General features: G+C 32.2%; 1 protein-coding gene across 2 annotated transcripts in view; it reads left to right on the top strand.

Annotated features, from left to right (window-relative positions):
- Nucleotides 1-17,603, top strand: part of LOC145276842 (sphingomyelin synthase-related protein 1-like) — a 195,543-nt gene that overhangs the window by 167,742 nt on the left and 10,198 nt on the right. For both annotated transcript variants that reach the window (XM_080128205.1, XM_080128206.1), the window contains one exon: nucleotides 7,018-7,165. In XM_080128205.1, coding sequence (XP_079984331.1) covers nucleotides 7,018-7,165 — 148 coding nt within the window. The remainder of the gene's footprint in view (nucleotides 1-7,017; nucleotides 7,166-17,603) is intronic.

Raw genomic sequence — 17,603 nt, 5'->3', positions numbered from 1 at the left:
ATAGTAATACAACAAAGATTGTGGAAATTTGGTAGACGAGTCATAGATTGAAGTTTATTTTTACCAAATGTGGTTGGATTGCGAAAAGGATTGTTAGTTTTATTAAAATTCCATGGATGGCATTGAGGGGGAGTAAGGCATCCTTACAAAGTTATAGAAGTTTTTATAGTTCACTCTCTTCAGAATGTTTATTCAAATATCTTTTCAGCACCTAATTATATTGATATTTGATTTGACACCATTTCAAACAAAAAATATTTTCATATTTCAATTATTCAGACTACTGTTCTCATCTTGAGTGTTATTTGCACAATGTTTCAGTTGATGTAACTTCCGACCTTGTTTGGGTGTGTAAGCGATTTTATTTAAAAATGGGAAAGTGTTAAATCCATATGTTCAAGGTTTCATACTTATATTCTAGTTAAAAAAATAATAAAAATAATAAAAAAAATATCAAACAAAACTCTAGGAGATATTATTTCTAAAATTTTTATCATAAAAAGCCTAAAATTTGATTAGATCCATTAGCCAATCATAATTTTTTAAAACGTAATATACAAAACTAGAAGCTTCTGATAAAACCAAAATTTTTATTAAAGAAAGTTTTATTTTCGTAAATAAGCATTCCTATCTCCCATTAAGAAATGTTAATTTTTGATTTTTATGTAAATTTATATATTAACTGGTCGAAGAAAAAAAAAAAAGGAAGTTACATCAACTGAAACAGTGGTTTAACAACACTAAAGATGAGAACAATAATCTGAATAATCTAAATAACACGAGCAATCATGCCTCATCTCAAAAATTCATGACTGTTAAAGAATATTTTAAATTGTCTTTTCTCAGAATAATGTTTCTTTTAAAATATATTCAATAACGTGTTTACTTTTTACAAGTTTTTCTTTAAAAAATGTGTTTCATAAAATTAATCAAAGCACAAATATTGTTGTACAAACTTATTAAATAGAAATGCAGAAATATCAAGTTATTTTTATAAAACAACAAAAAATAAGACCTGATAATACTGTGAATAACTTTTTTTCACTGAATAAAAATTATAGTTTTATCTTTATTAAATTAATTTACATATTCCATATTATTGATAGAGAATAAACCAAAATTAATTTTTATGATTTTTACATGTATAAGTTATAGAAACTTTTATAGGTCACTCTCTTCAGAATGTTTGATTCAAATATCTTTTCAGCACCTAATAATATTGATATTTGATTTGACACACAGTTTCAAACAAAAAATATTTTCATATTATTTCAATTATTCAGACTAAAATCTTTAAAGAGATCATTTTTTTTGTATAAAATATATATACATATATATATATATATATATATATATATATATATACATATATATATATATATATATATATATATATATATATATGTATACACTTGTGCCCGATATTATTCATACCCCTCGGATCTTTGAGATTTCTATAAGAATATTGCGTAAACCAGAAGGTAGACAATATTAAAGGGATTTCAAACAATAAATCAAGCATAAGCATTTAATTTAAACTCAACAAATAAATAAATTATGCAAGTTTGAAACATTATACAAAGAAAAACAATAATGACACTAGTTCAAAATTATTCATACCTCTCTTACTAATAGTCAATAGCATGCCCTTTATTCTTAATAATTGCCTGTAACCGTTTTGTATATTTATCAACAAGGTTTTTACAAGCATCAACACTGATTTTTGACCATTCTTCAATGCAGTAGTTCTCCAAATCGCTCAAATTTCTAGGTTTCCGCTTTTTAACCGCAGTTTTCAATATGTGCCAGAGGTTTTCGATAGGGTTCAGATCGGGACTCTGGCTAGGCCATTCCAAAACATTAATTTGATTATCCTCAAACCATTTCTTGACTATTTTGGCAGTATGTTTTGGATCATTATCCTGTTGAGGGACCCAGTTTGGTCCTAAATGGAGCTTCTCCGCATCCTGTCTAATGTTTTTCTGGAGTATCTCCAAATATTGCTCCTTCTTCATGGTTCCAACTATCTTGACCAAACTACCTGGACCACTAGCCGAAAAGGAGCCCCAAAGCATTAGGCTTCCACCACCATGTTTCATCGTGGGTATGGTGTTCTTTGGGTTGTAAGCTTCTCCTTTCTTCCTCCAAACGTAATAAGCATCCATATGGCGAAACAATTCAATTTTTGTTTCGTCAGTCCACAAAATACTTGAGAAAACGAACTCTGGAGAATTCACATGGGTCCTAGCAAACTTTAGACGTGCTGCAAGGTGTTTTCTGGTATGCAATGGAGTCCTTCTTGGTCTTCTTCCTTTCAGACCATTTTCATGCAGAGTCCTTTGCAATGTTTGCCTTGATATTTTTATGCCAGAAGACTCCAGATTTTCTAAAATGTCCTTAGTAGTGGTGGTTGGATTTGCATTAACACTTCTTACAATATTCCTGGTGGCTCTAGCAGACAGTTTCCTTTTCCTTCCTCTACCAATCAAGTTGTTTGTTGTGTGGTGGCTCTGGAATTTTTTGATGATGCTCTGTACTGTTGCTGTAGAGACCTCAAATTTCTTGGAAATTGACTTGTAACCTAAACCATCCTTATGTGAATTCACAATTTTAGTCTTAAGATCATTACTAAGCTCTTTTTTCTTCCCCATTCTAATAATTTTTATTCTTTTATTGGTTTTCAGTTGATATCATTTTAATTTCTGAAAAATGCAAAAAACGAAATGAAATTAATCAAAGGTTGTATAAGAGCATTCAAAATAAGAATCAAACAGGAAACAAACAGTCAGAAACTCGATAAATATTGAAAAAATAAGGGGGTATGATTATTTTTGAACATTGCAGATTTTATAAATAGCTGCATATTTCTTTTATTACAAGTATCCCGAGATTTTAAAATGACGAAAATGATCAGAAGAGGTTTATTAAGAATATGTATCAATGTGGACGTAAACAATAAATTCTTACAAAGTTACACCTAATAAACTCAATTTTCAAGGAGGGGTATGAATAATATCGGGCACAAGTGTATATATTATAAAAAGTAAAAATGTTTAAATATTTTTTAGATGAGGATTATTCATACTACTATTCTCATATTGATTATGATTTTCACAAAAGTTTGAGTTGATATGACCTTTAACTTTTTCAAGTGCATCTTTTCAAACTTGTGAATGCTTATATCAAAATCCAAAACCTATAGGAAATTGCTAACTGAACCCTTTGTTTAATCCACAGAGGTAGATTTTTGTTATTTTGTAAGCTATGAGTGAATAGAAGTGTTAATTATTTTGAATCAGTTTTAGTTGTTATTGCCTGTCATAAGGATTGAATCTTCATATAAATTTCTGAGTTTGATATTAGGATTCACATGTTCAAAAAGATGCATCTGAAGTATTGTGATAGCTCAGTAGTGTAGGACTAATATATATATATATATGTATGTAATTATTATTTTTTAATAAAATTCTTTTCATTCTAAAATTGAGTGAATTTAAAAATATTTATTTTGTTTAGGTGACATCTTTTTAAATTTAGTAGTTTTTATCTTCAACCCCAAAGAAATTGAAATGGTTATCACCTAATTAGTTTTATTTATTGTGGACTATTATCCTCATCTTTTATCAGTTGTTTCACAGCGTTTCGGCCAACTATTCCTCTGGCCTTCGTCAGATGAGGATAATAGTCCGCAGTAAATAAAATTAATAAATAATACTCATCTCAATGAATTCCAATTAAGATAATATATACCATTCGGTACGGATCCAACCATGAAAGATCAAATAATAAACATGAATTTATAAGACCAAAAAATTCAACCTTGATCGCCCTTCGGGGCCCATGGCGCAGTTGATAGAGACGTTGAATCTCTACGGTTCCAGGTGAGAATTGTCTGAAGATAGCGGTTTCAATCCTACTCAAAGCCAGCCAGAGGCTTACTTGGCCAAAACGTGGTGAAACGACAACAACTATGCAGTCAGAGTTCCTATCCGTCGCGGTAACCACCTAACAAAGGCCAGAGGAATAGTTGTGAAACAACTAATAAAAGATGAGGATATTAGTTCGCAATAAATAAAATTAATAAATAATACTCATCTCAATGAATTCCAATTAAAATAATATATGGTTATCACCTGTTGGCAAGATAATGTCTTCTGTTTTGGAGGGGATTCTAAAACTATACTTTCACCCCTTTTCTTAATAATTTATGAATAATTATATGCATCAGAATTAAGATTATTGAAAGAAGCAATTAAGTTGTAATGAAAAAAGATTTAAGCATATTGCAAGTGCATTCTTTCTCTAGTACAACATGTGCATTCACATTGCTGAAGTTACAATAACTGAAATAGTGACCTGGGATTTTTAAATCTGGTAGATAATATATTTCCACAACTAATTTCACTTTACTTATTATTTTCAAAACATTTGGAGTTTAACTAAAATGTACGCTAGCTGACTTATGTAATATTTAACAGTAAATATTTGGATTTGAATAATAATTAAAAACAGAAATTAAAATCAACATTGAAATTTTCATGTTATAATTCTGAACATGCTCTTTTCTATGGTAATTGACCTACTTCTCAAGCAATGCAACACTTATACAAGTGCCCATCATAATTCACTGATAAGAACTGGTATTTACTAGCTCAGAATTGTGCAAGAGAACCACTTGTACACAAAACAAGTAACTGAAAAAAAAATGTGGTTATTAAGTATGAATTTCAAACAGAATTTTATAGAATGTTTTGTAATTTATTATTCTTGCAGAATTTTTAATTTTGATTACAAATGATGTATTTTCAAACAAGTTTTCATTATTATACCTTTACTTTATATATCGTTTTTTCTCTAATCATTTAAATTACAATCGTTTTAAAACAATTGTCTTCTTTTTAATATGTTGGATACAAGATGGAAAAAAAAAGCAAATTTGCACAATTTTTTTTTATTTCAATTCGAGCTAGGCCGAAAAGCTATTGAACAGCTTGCGATATCAAAGCATTTGGCCCAGGAACCACTACTGAACGCACAGCATAATGGTGGTTTAAGCAAATTTGTGACGGTGATGAAAGTCTTGAAAATGATGAGCGTAGTGCTCAGCTATCAGATGTTGGCAACAATTAAGAGTCTTAGTTGAAGCCAATCCATACACAACTGTTTGAGAACTTGCTTCTGAATTAGATGTAACGTATACAACAGTTTTCAAACACTTTAGAGAGATTGGAAAAACAAAAAACTTGATAAATGGATGCCTCACGAATTTAACAAATAAGTGTCATCTTCATTTACACAACAAGATCAACCCGTTTCTCATCTGGGTTGTGATTTGCGATGAAAAGTGAGTTCTTTATGACAACCACCAATGCTCAGCTCAGTGGTTAGACACGAACCAAGCTCCATGACACTTCCCAAAGCCAATGTTGCACGAAAAGAAGGTTATGCTGACTATTTGATGGTCTGCAACCAGTCTCATCTTTTTTGAATGCAAGCTAAACCATTACAGAGGTGAAGTACTGTCAACAAATGGATGAACTGCATCAGAAACTTCGACAGCAACCCTCAGCATTAGTTAACAGAAAACTTTTGGACAACCTTAATGTCTTCCTCATCCAGATATACTTTCTCAACATCTGAGTTCTCATTTATTTTCATTGTCTTTTACTTTTTACACAAAATTAGTTATGATCCCTCAACTTACCAGTAATTGTACTGCATTTCTTGTGTGATGCTTATAAGTACCACAAAAATTTCCATTGCATCTGATTCTCTTTCCACAAACTTAGGAAAACTTTCTGGGTGCATAATTGAACCATGATACTTGTCTTTTGTACCTTTTAACTTTAAATGATTATATAAAAATAATTTCATAGAATCAACAGTTGGTTCTTTGATAAGACATAGGTGCCTTCAAAATGAATGTTTATGTTTAGAGCATAATTGAACCATGATACTTGACTTTTGCATTCTAAACTTTAAGTGAAGCCATTATTTACAGATAATTTTATAAAATCAACAGAAGATTCCGTACAGTGCAATGTAGACTACAATGTATTGTGAACTAAGTCACTGCATGAAGGCATATGAAGCTTCCTTTCCGTACACTGCAGAGGATGGGTCCATAACTAGAGCAGGCAATTGGTTGATTTGATTTAAAAAATAGACGATTTCACTGATTTCAATGACAATAAAAGTATAGGAGGGTGGAACATTTCTTGATCCTCATTTAATCCAGGACATCGGATCGCCCTGCTAGTATAATATGTACACACACACAGATACTTACAATTTCACAGAATCTGTGATAGATCAAATTCTCTTAAATATTTTATCAGCTCCTCAAAATGGTTTTGTTTAGTTCATTTTTTAACATTATTTCAGAATTTACTTTATTGTTTAAATGTTTTAGACTAGTGTTGATTGAATTTGACTGGAAAATATATTACGCTATAAGAAAAAACTCTAATTGTCTGATAGATATTCATTTTTAAAGTCTGTCTTGCCAATCATTTTCCAGTGCATGGGGAGATATTAAAAAGGTGTGGTCCAATATTTTTAAAAGCCAGTATTAATTTGAGCTTAATTTGTTATAAACTTTCACCCCAAATGAGTTTTCACCCCGATGCACATGTACCATTGTTGCTTTTATTTTCACAGAAGAAAGCCGTCTAATGTGATGATGCCTGCCATATCAAAGTTCAAAGTTTCCTTTGCTCAGGCTGCATATATATATATATATGTACATGTAAAATCTTATGGCTTTTTACATACTATTAATTAATGTTAGTGTTAACATCATATATTTTATCTTATATTCTGTCTTTACTCCCATTGTCACTTAGTTCAGTATTATTAGACCTAAGTAAGTGTTCAAGGTAGATGAAAGTTTACTTTAATTGGCAGATCTCTTAACTATAAAAGTTTGATTTTTGCATTTTGATTGCATCTTCATTTGATTTTTTTTTTCTAAATTTTTCTTTACAAAACTAATTTTTGATTTTTCTATTTCCACAGTACAGTGATGTATGGGCCAAAATGAAACGTACTCTGGAAATAGCAACTGGATTTGGTATGACATTACAAGGAGTGAGGACTTGTGGTGACTATATGTTTAGTGGTCATACTGTGTGTATAACAATGTTAAACTTTTTTATATCTGAATGTAAGTATAAATACAGTTTTTTTTTGTGTATTAGTAACATGGTAGACATTGTTATTCACTAAGATATCTAAAATATTTAATATTCACTAAGATATCTAAAATATTTAATATTCACTAAGATATCTAAAATATTTAACTGTATTTTATTGAATTACTAATGGTGGAAGTCTCTCACTCCTTCACGGTGGTTGTTGGTGGCCATTGCCATCCTTGAACAATAGCAGACACTGGCGGCCATGGCTGAAATGAAATAATCTGGCTTTCACTGGCGATTAGTGATGGTTTGGTGCGATAACATGCAGGTACTGTTTAAATTTTAAAAAAGCAATTAATAAAAGTATGGAAAATGAAAAGTAAAAACAGTAGTTTTAGACGTTAGGGATTCTTACTGTATATGGGTTGTTTAGAGTGATCAAAATCAGTACTAATAGTCCTAGCTGTTTCCATTTGTTGTTCAAGTCTTTTTTTCAACTCGTCTACTGATAGTATTAAAGTAAATTCTAGTTTTATGTCGTCTTTTTAACGTGTAAAACAATTACAACTTTTTTCACTTCACTTTTTTGAGTAACATCATGTTAAGAACGACTTTCAGAATAGACACCCCCAACATCCCCATGTAAAGAATGGATTTTGGAGTAGACAACCCCTCTTTTTATTAGGGGCAATGATGTTTTATTGATGTGGAAAAAAAAAATACCCCAAATTTAACCGTGATAACTGGTATCAGCACAGCCACAAATGCAGGGAAAAAAAAAAATTATGAGGTGGCATTGTTGGTAGGGGTGAAGTAGATTTGTTTATCGCACGTGTGTACAAACCTGGCAGCCAGTAAATTGCAGTGCATAATACAGGTCTTTATATATCTATAAGTACTTGTCTCCACAAAATTTGAATGACGCTTTCTTAATCAGCATTATAGAAAACCTATAAAAGTAGTCATTCTAAAGAAAATTGTGGTGGTTGACCTAATGTTCAAATTTACCCCCAATAAATAAAAAAACTTGACATGTGCACAATGTCGAGAATCAGTCCGGAAAAGAAATTTAAGTAAAATATTCCAAATTCAATTCCCTATGTAATGAAATTTACCTTAAAAATGTAGCATAGGTAATCTGTAAAAAATCTGTAATTGTGACTAAAACCAGACCCTAACTTTTAAACATATGTGCAGATTTATCAATTGAGGTAGGGAAGAAAAATATGATAAATATCTAAACTGTTTGACGAAAGATATGATATCAACTTAAATAAACAGTTATTGTAAAAGATATGCGATAAAAACTAAAAAAAGGTTATGTTTTTCTATATATTTTTTATTAAAAAAAGAAAATAAACATAGTTAAGTATAAAAATAGTATAACAGATTTAAAATAGGAAGAATATATACAGCGAGATACAAACCGAGCGAGAGAGAGAGAGAGAGGAAATAAATAAATATTTGTTGTTTTTGTTAAGAAGCGAGCGATAGAGAATTGGGAAGAGTATATACAGCAAGAGAATCCAGTAGATTGTGCAGGTTTAAATAACGTGTGTGTATGTATGTATGTATATATATATATATATATATATATATATATATATATGAATTACCTCCAAAAAATAAAAATAACTATGTTTGAAAAAAAATATAATTAATTACTGAAACAAATGTACAAATCAAGGTAGCCAGCATATGGCAAAAGTAGGTATGCAACGCTATGTTTGAATGGTACATTAGTGTTCGTTTAGCATGCTAATACCATTATTCTGGAATATAGGAATGGCCAGAGCCCATCCAATCAGAAGGAGCGGAATTAGTTGGGAGAGACTTTATTATTTTTTTGTAATGGAAAAGGGAAAGATTATATTATATCAATGAGTTTATGATCCAGTTACAAAGTCTAGAATACCTCCCAGTGATTAGAGAGTGGTAAGAGGACTTGTTATTTAGAAGAAAAGTAGGAATTAATTTCTCTAAAGATGGTTGTGATGGTGATGATGTTTCTCCTAGGATGGAATGTAGGATTTTCAAACGTGTCTAAAATGTCATTCTAAAGTTATATAAGATAGTGGCTAAATTAGGGATGTACCGATTATCAAATTGTCCGATTACCAATTAATCGGCTGATTAAAAGGTTTTCTAATTTATCAACAAATTTTTTATCATAAATGATACTAATATTAAAATTTTTTATCATAAATGATACTAATATTAATTAAATTTTTTTATCATAAATGATACTAATATTAAAATTTTTTATCATAAATGATACTAATATTAAATTTTTTTATCATAAATGATACTAATATTAATTATATTGTAAATAAATGATACGAATATTAATTATATTGTAAATAAATGATACTAATATTAATTATATTGTAAATAAATGATACTAATATTAATTATATTGTAAATAAATGATACTAATATTAATTATATTGTAAATAAAGAAGTCCACTCCCTCTTTTGCTTGCCAGTGTAAATTTATCAAAGAGGCATGCATCGTCTACACCACATTATCAAATTAAAGGCATGATGTGTTAACATGTAAACTGCACTGAATAGATGTAAGCATATGGAAAATTTCCTTCCTTTCCTTTCTCTTCTTATCGAATTAACATTATTATTTTTTTATGTTAAATCACTGTCAAAGAAAATTATTGCTTCATCTTTCAGTTCTCATGTTGAGGAATTGTACAGTAAATTGCAATGATGTGCAAACCAAAAATAAAGCATTCTTCATCAATCATACTTTTGTTTCCCATTTTTGGACTCTTGCTACCATTACATATTTTTATTTTTATAGTTTAGGTAATGTATATTTCATTGAGATAAATCACAAATTAGATATCAGACGTATGTAATTTAAATATGTAAAAAATTAACTAAATATTGACAATCTTCAACCACTATGGCAACCAGTTTCAGCTGGAAGTATTTTGATGTCAATCCTAAGAATAAAAATACAGCTGCTTGCAAGTTATGTTGAACCATCATTTCAAAGGATGGCAAATCAGCAAAAACTGACTAATATGTTAAACCATCTTAGAAAGGTTCATTCAAAAGAAGTAAAAGTTGCAAATAAGAAAAGGAGGCACAATGAATATTCAGGGACAGATATTCCAGAAACAAGTGGCAGCAACTACAAGCTTCCAGCAAAACACCAAACTACTACAGAATCAATATTGGCCAAAAAAAAAAATGTTTGGGATATTAATTAGCAATACACATGAAAAAATTGAAATGGCTTAAAATATATCAATATTGGTATATTTTGAAGAGCTTGATAAGCTACAAAAGAATCTTTTTAAATTTTAAAAATCCAATTAAGATTAAGGAAGTTATGACTATTTTTGTGCCTCACACGTTTGGATATTTTTTCTTCTTTAAGACCATATACGTTTTGTCACATTTTTTTACACTATTTTTTCAGTAAAAATGCTATATCTTTGTTAAAGCACAAGATTAAGCAATGAAATTTGCTATATATGTGTATTTTTGTGCAAGGAATCCAAATATGCTACTGAAAATCTCCAAAAATTGATCGTTTTCAAGTAATCTGCAGTAACTGCACATAAATATTCTGCAACTCCTTAAAAAGGCCATGTATCCATTAAAAGAAAAGAAATTATGGAACTCCCGGTTGAATTGTTGAACTTTTTTTTACTTATGTACAAAAAACTGAAATCGATCTCTAGCAATGTTTAAAAATGAGTATATTGCAATATTTCTTTGGTATTATTGTAGATTAATACCTTCAGTTATGCCCCCCCCCATCTGATCATCTCTCCAAAATATGTGATTCTACCTTTATAGACAATTATATGAATACCTTGAAAAATTTTAATAAAAGATAAGCAAAAATTATTTTAGAATTTAATGTAAAATGATTTCCCATTTTGAACCATTCCAGAGTTTTAGGGTAGTTAACCAATTTTTTTTTCTTAAAGGCGATTATGTGTGGTTTTAAGAGAGTCTTTGTGCAATTATGAGAAGGTGGGGAGGTTGCCACTCTGACCTTGAGTTAATGATAGGACTAAGGAAAATTATGTGTGAACATCCTGGAGACTTAGAAACAAAACAAAAACAATTTTAGAATTTAGAGTGGGGTTGGTTCCACATAAATTTAATGCTAAATAATTCACCATTTCGAGATCATTCTAGCGTTTTAGGACAGTTGACCAATTTATTTTCATGGGAGATTAATCATGTGCACTTTTCTTTAAAGAAAAGTCTTTTTTTGTGCTTATATGCAGCTTACCGAGGAAGTTTGTTTGGTGGGGAGCTCTGTTACTTGTACTTAACGTTATTGTTAGGGCTAAAGGTTTTAGGAGGAGGCTTGCCACTTCTACCTAGGGCTAGATGTAGGATTAAGCGATTTTTTTTTTTTTTTTAAGTGAGTGTTTGACATCTATTGTAAAACTTTACAAGAATTCCGACAAACAGATAAAAATAAATGCTATTTAAAACAAGTGATGTCACTAACAGAAAATGTGACATTTGGAAAAATATCAAGTATTTTTTGTCCCACCTATTTAAATACAGAAGAAGAAACAACTTTTTGTTGAAGCTGACAAATTGTTAAAAATATTTTAAATTAATTTTATTTTGATTTTTAATTACATTTCATGTCTTTTTCTACCGTTTTTATTTCTTAACTGAGCACCTCGTACAAATATTCAAATATTAATTTTTCTTTTTTTTTTTTATAATCGTGTAGATTAGTTTCCATTCGATAATAAATCCACTGAAAACATTTTTAAAAAGATGAAAAATAGAATTGTTGAACAATCATATTTACCATCTTTGGTTGTTTAGATATTTAAAAAATTTGACTACTATCCAATTTTTTAAAATATTTTTGTGGTTGATAACAAAATAGCTCTAACTAAACATGTCAGAAATTTGTTTTTATTACCAGATTTTCAATTTAAAAAAGAAGTTTGATCTGGAATAAAAATCAACAACAAAAAAATGCGTCTGTTTATGCCATGCTATTGCTAATACTACATCAGCCTAGATTCAAATTCCGAACAATTTTTTTTCGGATATCAAGTTTTTAAATTGCTACCTACCACAAGAGAAAGCAATGTACAATTATTTTTTTAATGGATAAACATCATAAAAAGATTGTTTTATTTAACAGTGAGTGTCTGAAGAAAATTTTTTGCAAAATTTTCCATACCTGTCGTTTTTAAATCTTTTTTTTAACACAACAAAAACTCAGACTCCTTGACTCTTATGTGGAAATCTATTCTGCAAATCCATACGCCAGCCTCCCACATCTATTCACCATTTTATAATTACTTTTCATGTATACAAGCATTTCAGCCTGGCATTGCCCGGGTGTTTGGAGGTGTGTGTTGAGCAAAAAAAAAAAAAAAAAAAAAAAAGTAGTAGTAGGAAGGCAAGCTTGAACCCGTACCATGAAGGAAGAAAAGAATAGGGGAAAAAACATGACCTCTTTTCTGTTACGACCACCGCCAAACCGGAAGTGACGTAGGTTTAAATTAAGGTTAGACAATCAAAAAGAGGGAATGACTTTTTTTTAAATATCGTCGAAAAACGACCCCTCCCTGTTGAAAAGTGCCCAGTTGAGGGTGAAGAAATTAATGTTTTAGCCAATTTTTCTGTATTTGCCGTCTGAAGGGTCGAGCTTCAAAACGATACTAATCTTGTAAAAATCCACCGCCTCTGTCGAAATTTTTAGGCAGACATGCAAACATACATACATACATTTATATATTGGTAGCTCAAATTTTCGACCCAAACCGATTAAAAAGCTTGCCCTATCTCTGAATACCCTTTATGTAAAATTTCAAATGTTCAGACCAGAAATTGTCTGAGTAATTTGGTAGAGACCGCAGCGGTCAATTTTTTAAAAACTTTGACCCCTATTATGACCCCTTAACATTTATTGTTTTGGGCTCAAATCAAGTTATTAATTTAGATCCATGTCCAAGGAACCTATATCTAAAATTTCAATTGTTTATACCCAAAATTGTCGGAGGAGTTTGGTAGAGTTCTGAAAGGTCAAATCGTTGAACTTTGACCCCTTAATAGCCAAATTTCTGGCCGAAAATGGATTACAAAGATTTTCCCAAATCTCAGTACCCTGTATATCAAATTTCGAGTCTGTAGACAGTTATTGCGTAAGGAAATTTACACAGACACTTTCACTTTTATAGCTAGATTATTTTTGACGTTTAACATTCACTTGTATGATAAATATACTCACATATACACTATACCAGCTTTATTTATTTTTTTTTTTTACTCACTTTCACCCCTAACAAAGCATATCACCACTTGGATGTAAAAGGCTATTATTTGGGACTGTATCTAGGAAAGATTAACAAGATGTTGGTTTATGTAACATTTTAACTTCTGCATATCAGTACGACCAGGGAAGCAGGAAGTAGGAAGGGAATTCCAAAGTCTAGCTGTTCGAGGGAAGAAACTATTAGAATAGAAAGCTTTCTGGCATCTAGGGACGTCAACAGTGAAGGGGTGAGATCTTATTGCTAAGCGGGTTTGTCAGGGATATGTATGGCGAGGGGGTACAAGTGCAACGAGTTCATCAGAACAGTCCATTAAAATATTTGTAAAACAGGCACAGAGATATGCAACATTGCGGCAATGGGACAGAGGTTGGGAGCTTAGTTGATAAAGTGGGACCGTTTAGCTTGACGGCTCTTTCTTGGACCCTATCCAAGAGGGAGAGGTTAGTGATAGATGCACCAGCCCAGATGTGACAACAATACTCCATGCATGGGCGTCTTATAATTGTTAAAGGAGAGCAGCTTAGTTTTATTAGCATTAAATGTTACCATCCATTTGAGTCCCCCTTCCATAATTGTCTAGAGGTCATTTTCTAACGATTTTGCCATTATCTTAGATTTATGTACATCCGTTCTTCCCTCATGTTTGTTATGTTATAGAGCGTTGTATCATCAGCAAATATACCCATCTCAGACACAATGTTATCAGAGAGGTCGTTTATGAATATCAGGAATAATGGTCTAAGGATCGACCCCTGAGGCACTCCCACATTAATGTTATGTTGCTTGAATGTACATCCGTCAATGACAACCTGTATGCTTCTATTGTCTAAGGTGGATCTAATAATAAATAATAATAAAGGCCTACTTCACAAGATTTCTAGCTACGGTATAACTGGAAATGTTTTCTCAATCATTAAATCATTTCTCTCTGATAGGCTCATTGGTTGATGGGCAGAAATCAGAGGCCCTCAGTATTAATGCTGGAATCCCTCAGGGGTCTATCCTGGGCTCAAATCTCTTCCTGATCTACATCAATGATCTCCCAAAACACATACTTAAATCATTCGTTGACATCTATGCTGATGACACAACCATTTATAGCAACACATCAAAGGCCGTAAATGACAAAGTTCTCTCTGATTCTCTCTCCTCTGATCTTGAGCGCGTAGTACAGTGGGGGAAGAAGTGGCTGGTTACCTTTTAATGCATCTAAAACCAAGCTCCTATCTTTACATCATCAATGCTCTGATCCCCATCTGGCATCAATTGAAATGGATGGCTCTCATTTAGAGGAAGCTCCATGTTTTGATAAGCTTCTGGGCTTGACCTTTACTCCGGACCTGAAATGGAACACGTACATCAAGTGTGTTGCCAAGGTCGCTGGAAAAATGGTAGGATCCTTCTACCGCTCCAGAAGATATCTCACTGCTGATGCAATTCTCTATCTATATAAAAGCCAAGTACGTCCAAGGATGGAATACTGCTGCCACATCTGGGCAGGAGCTGCTAAAACAGCCTATCTTGCCTTGACAGAGTACAAAATAGGCTTCGTAGCTTAGTGGGGATGCCCTTTTCTTTTCCCTGCTACCTCTCTCCCACAGGAGAGACGTTGCGAGCCTGTCTTTGTTTTATCATTACTTCCATGGCAAGTGCTTGTCTGAGCTCCAATCCCTGCCCCCCCCATTGCCAATCTTTTATGAAAAACACCTGTCTAGTTGAAACCATTGTCAAAAATTTTCCCACTCTTTATCTGTGCCAAAACCAAAATGTAGATTCCATGAACAAAGCTTCTTTCTTAGAAGTGCACGCTTGTTTCCCACCAGACTACAACTTAGATGTCTTTAAGTTCAACATAAACAAATTCCTGATGAACCGCCCCCTTAAGTAAGATACTTTATCAAATCTCAACACTAACGTACTGTACACACAATAACCCTTATCCCCAAGTGGTTTCCGAGCTTTGATATGTGGTGACAAAAAAACAAGAAATGGTAGTAACGGAATTTTGGGTTCGTCACCAAAATCCGTTTTTCATAGTAACAAAATGAAAGAAAAAAAAAAAAGCATTTACAGCAAATTTCTTGGAAAAGAGTAACTAATGGAAAAGAGTAACTAATGGAAAAGAGCAAAAGAAATACAGGCCCGAATAAGTTTAAAATGATTCAAGTTTATTAAAACAAAAAGTTATCGATTGCCTTTATTTCCCAAGGCTGGGGTTAAAAAAAACCCTTAAGGAAACATTTAAAAATACATATAAAAAAAATACAAAAAAAGACGTCAATTCTTACTTGCAAGAAAATACATATAAAAAAATACAAAAAAGACGTCAATTCTTACTTGCAAGAAAGGCTGAAAGAAAAGAACATATAAAAAACGGAAAACAGTCCTTGTTTAGAATTCAGTCCTTTTAACAAAATGTTTAGTCTTTCTTTGACAAAATGTTCTTTTTTTTTTTTCCTTTTTTTTCCGAAAGGACAAACAAAAGGTTTCTTTGACCTAAAATGGAAGAAAGAAGTATTTTCCCTTTGTGAAGGCTCATGTGCCTTTTAATTCAAAGGGGAGAGAAGACCATAAAGCCGCTTTGATAGGCTTTATGTGTACAAATACAGGATAAATTCTTATATTAAGGAAGATATCCTTTCTGAAGGAAACTTCGGTTGAAAAATCTTTCAAAGAGGGGATTTCCTTTCTAGGGGTGATATTCTACTCATCTCGTCAGCAAAATTAATTTTTGTTCTTCTTAGAAAAGAACTCCTCAACACACGGTTGTTTCCTTCGTTAGTCCTTTGAGAATAATAATTTACCTGTTGTAAGTCTCGTTTGTCTTTTAATAACCGGTATTAATCTTCCAGTCGTAAGACCTACTTGTCTTATAATGACTGAGAATAAACTAACGTTACGTTTAGTACCACCCAATTGAGTTCTAAACAAATGTCTTTCTCCAAAGGAGGAGAGAAAAAAAATGTAGAATTTAACGTCGATCCTTTTTTGACGGAGCCGAATAGTGTCCTTCTTCTTGGCCAGCTTGGTTCGAACTACCCTGGATGTAAAACTACAAAATAAAATGAAATGATGACTCAATCATAAAAAAAACCGTTTAAACCAGACACACATTCAAAGAATTCGCCTCCTCCCTTGAGCCTTGCATTTACAAATATCCGTAGAGTTAACTTAGAGGATGTCAAATCATTTCTTCTAGCAAAATCCCCGGATATCTTAGCACTAAGTGAAACTAACTTGCACTCTTGTATCCCATCTAACCACTTTAACATGGCTAGTTATCTTCCACTTTGTTGTAAAGACTCGTCCAAACATGTGCACGGACTTGGAGTCTATATTCGTAACACCCTTCCCATGTCTTGGGAATCTAAACTAGAATCAGGTGACCAGGCCTTCATATGCTTTAAACTAACTTTACAACATAGCATTAGCTACCTGTATATTCTTTATCGCTCTCCATTAACCCAGAACTGTTCAGTAATCACTCATGTCTCTGACAGCATAGTTGCAACACTCTCCCTTGAAACTAGCGCCCAAATACATGTATTTGGTGACTTTAACACCCACCACAAAAATTGGTTTGGCTTCTCTAACTACACTGACACAGCTGATAGCGTCATCCATAATTTGCTATATCCCATTTCTTGACACAGACAGTAACATTCCCAATCTGTCTCCCAAATAGTCAGGACAAGCAAGCCTCACTTCTATATCTATTTCTGACAACAGTTCCTGAGGATTGTTTAACAAATATTCATTGCCCACTTGGGAATGCTGATCATGCTGTGATAATGATAGACATCACTCTAAACTCTCGACCACAAGCTGAAAAGCCATTACTCCAAACGCCAAAGTACTACAATAAGGCAATGGGATGCCATTAGAGATCACATCAGAGACGCCCCATGGGGAAATATCTTTTCTCTTCCTGCGGAACAGTGCGTAAATGAGACTACTGAATGGTTCAAAGCTGCAATTGAAGCACATGTTCCTACACAGAAGTTCTATAGCAAACCCCACTCTTTCCAATGGTTACTTCTTGTGGAGCTTCCATTGCTCAGAGGCAACATGCATACCGTAGATTTATCCGGCACAAATCCTGTACAGACAAAAGTTTATAGAAGCTAGAAGTAATTGTAAGAAAGAAGTAGCGACAGTTAAGAGTGAATAT

The sequence above is a fragment of the Euprymna scolopes genome, chromosome 5 (genome assembly GCF_053919585.1).
Source record: "Euprymna scolopes isolate OS-2025 chromosome 5, ASM5391958v1, whole genome shotgun sequence".
Taxonomy (NCBI): Eukaryota; Metazoa; Mollusca; class Cephalopoda; order Sepiida; family Sepiolidae; genus Euprymna; species Euprymna scolopes.
The sequence above is the reverse complement of the archived record's forward strand: the minus strand, read 5'-3'. Positions and strand labels throughout refer to the sequence as shown.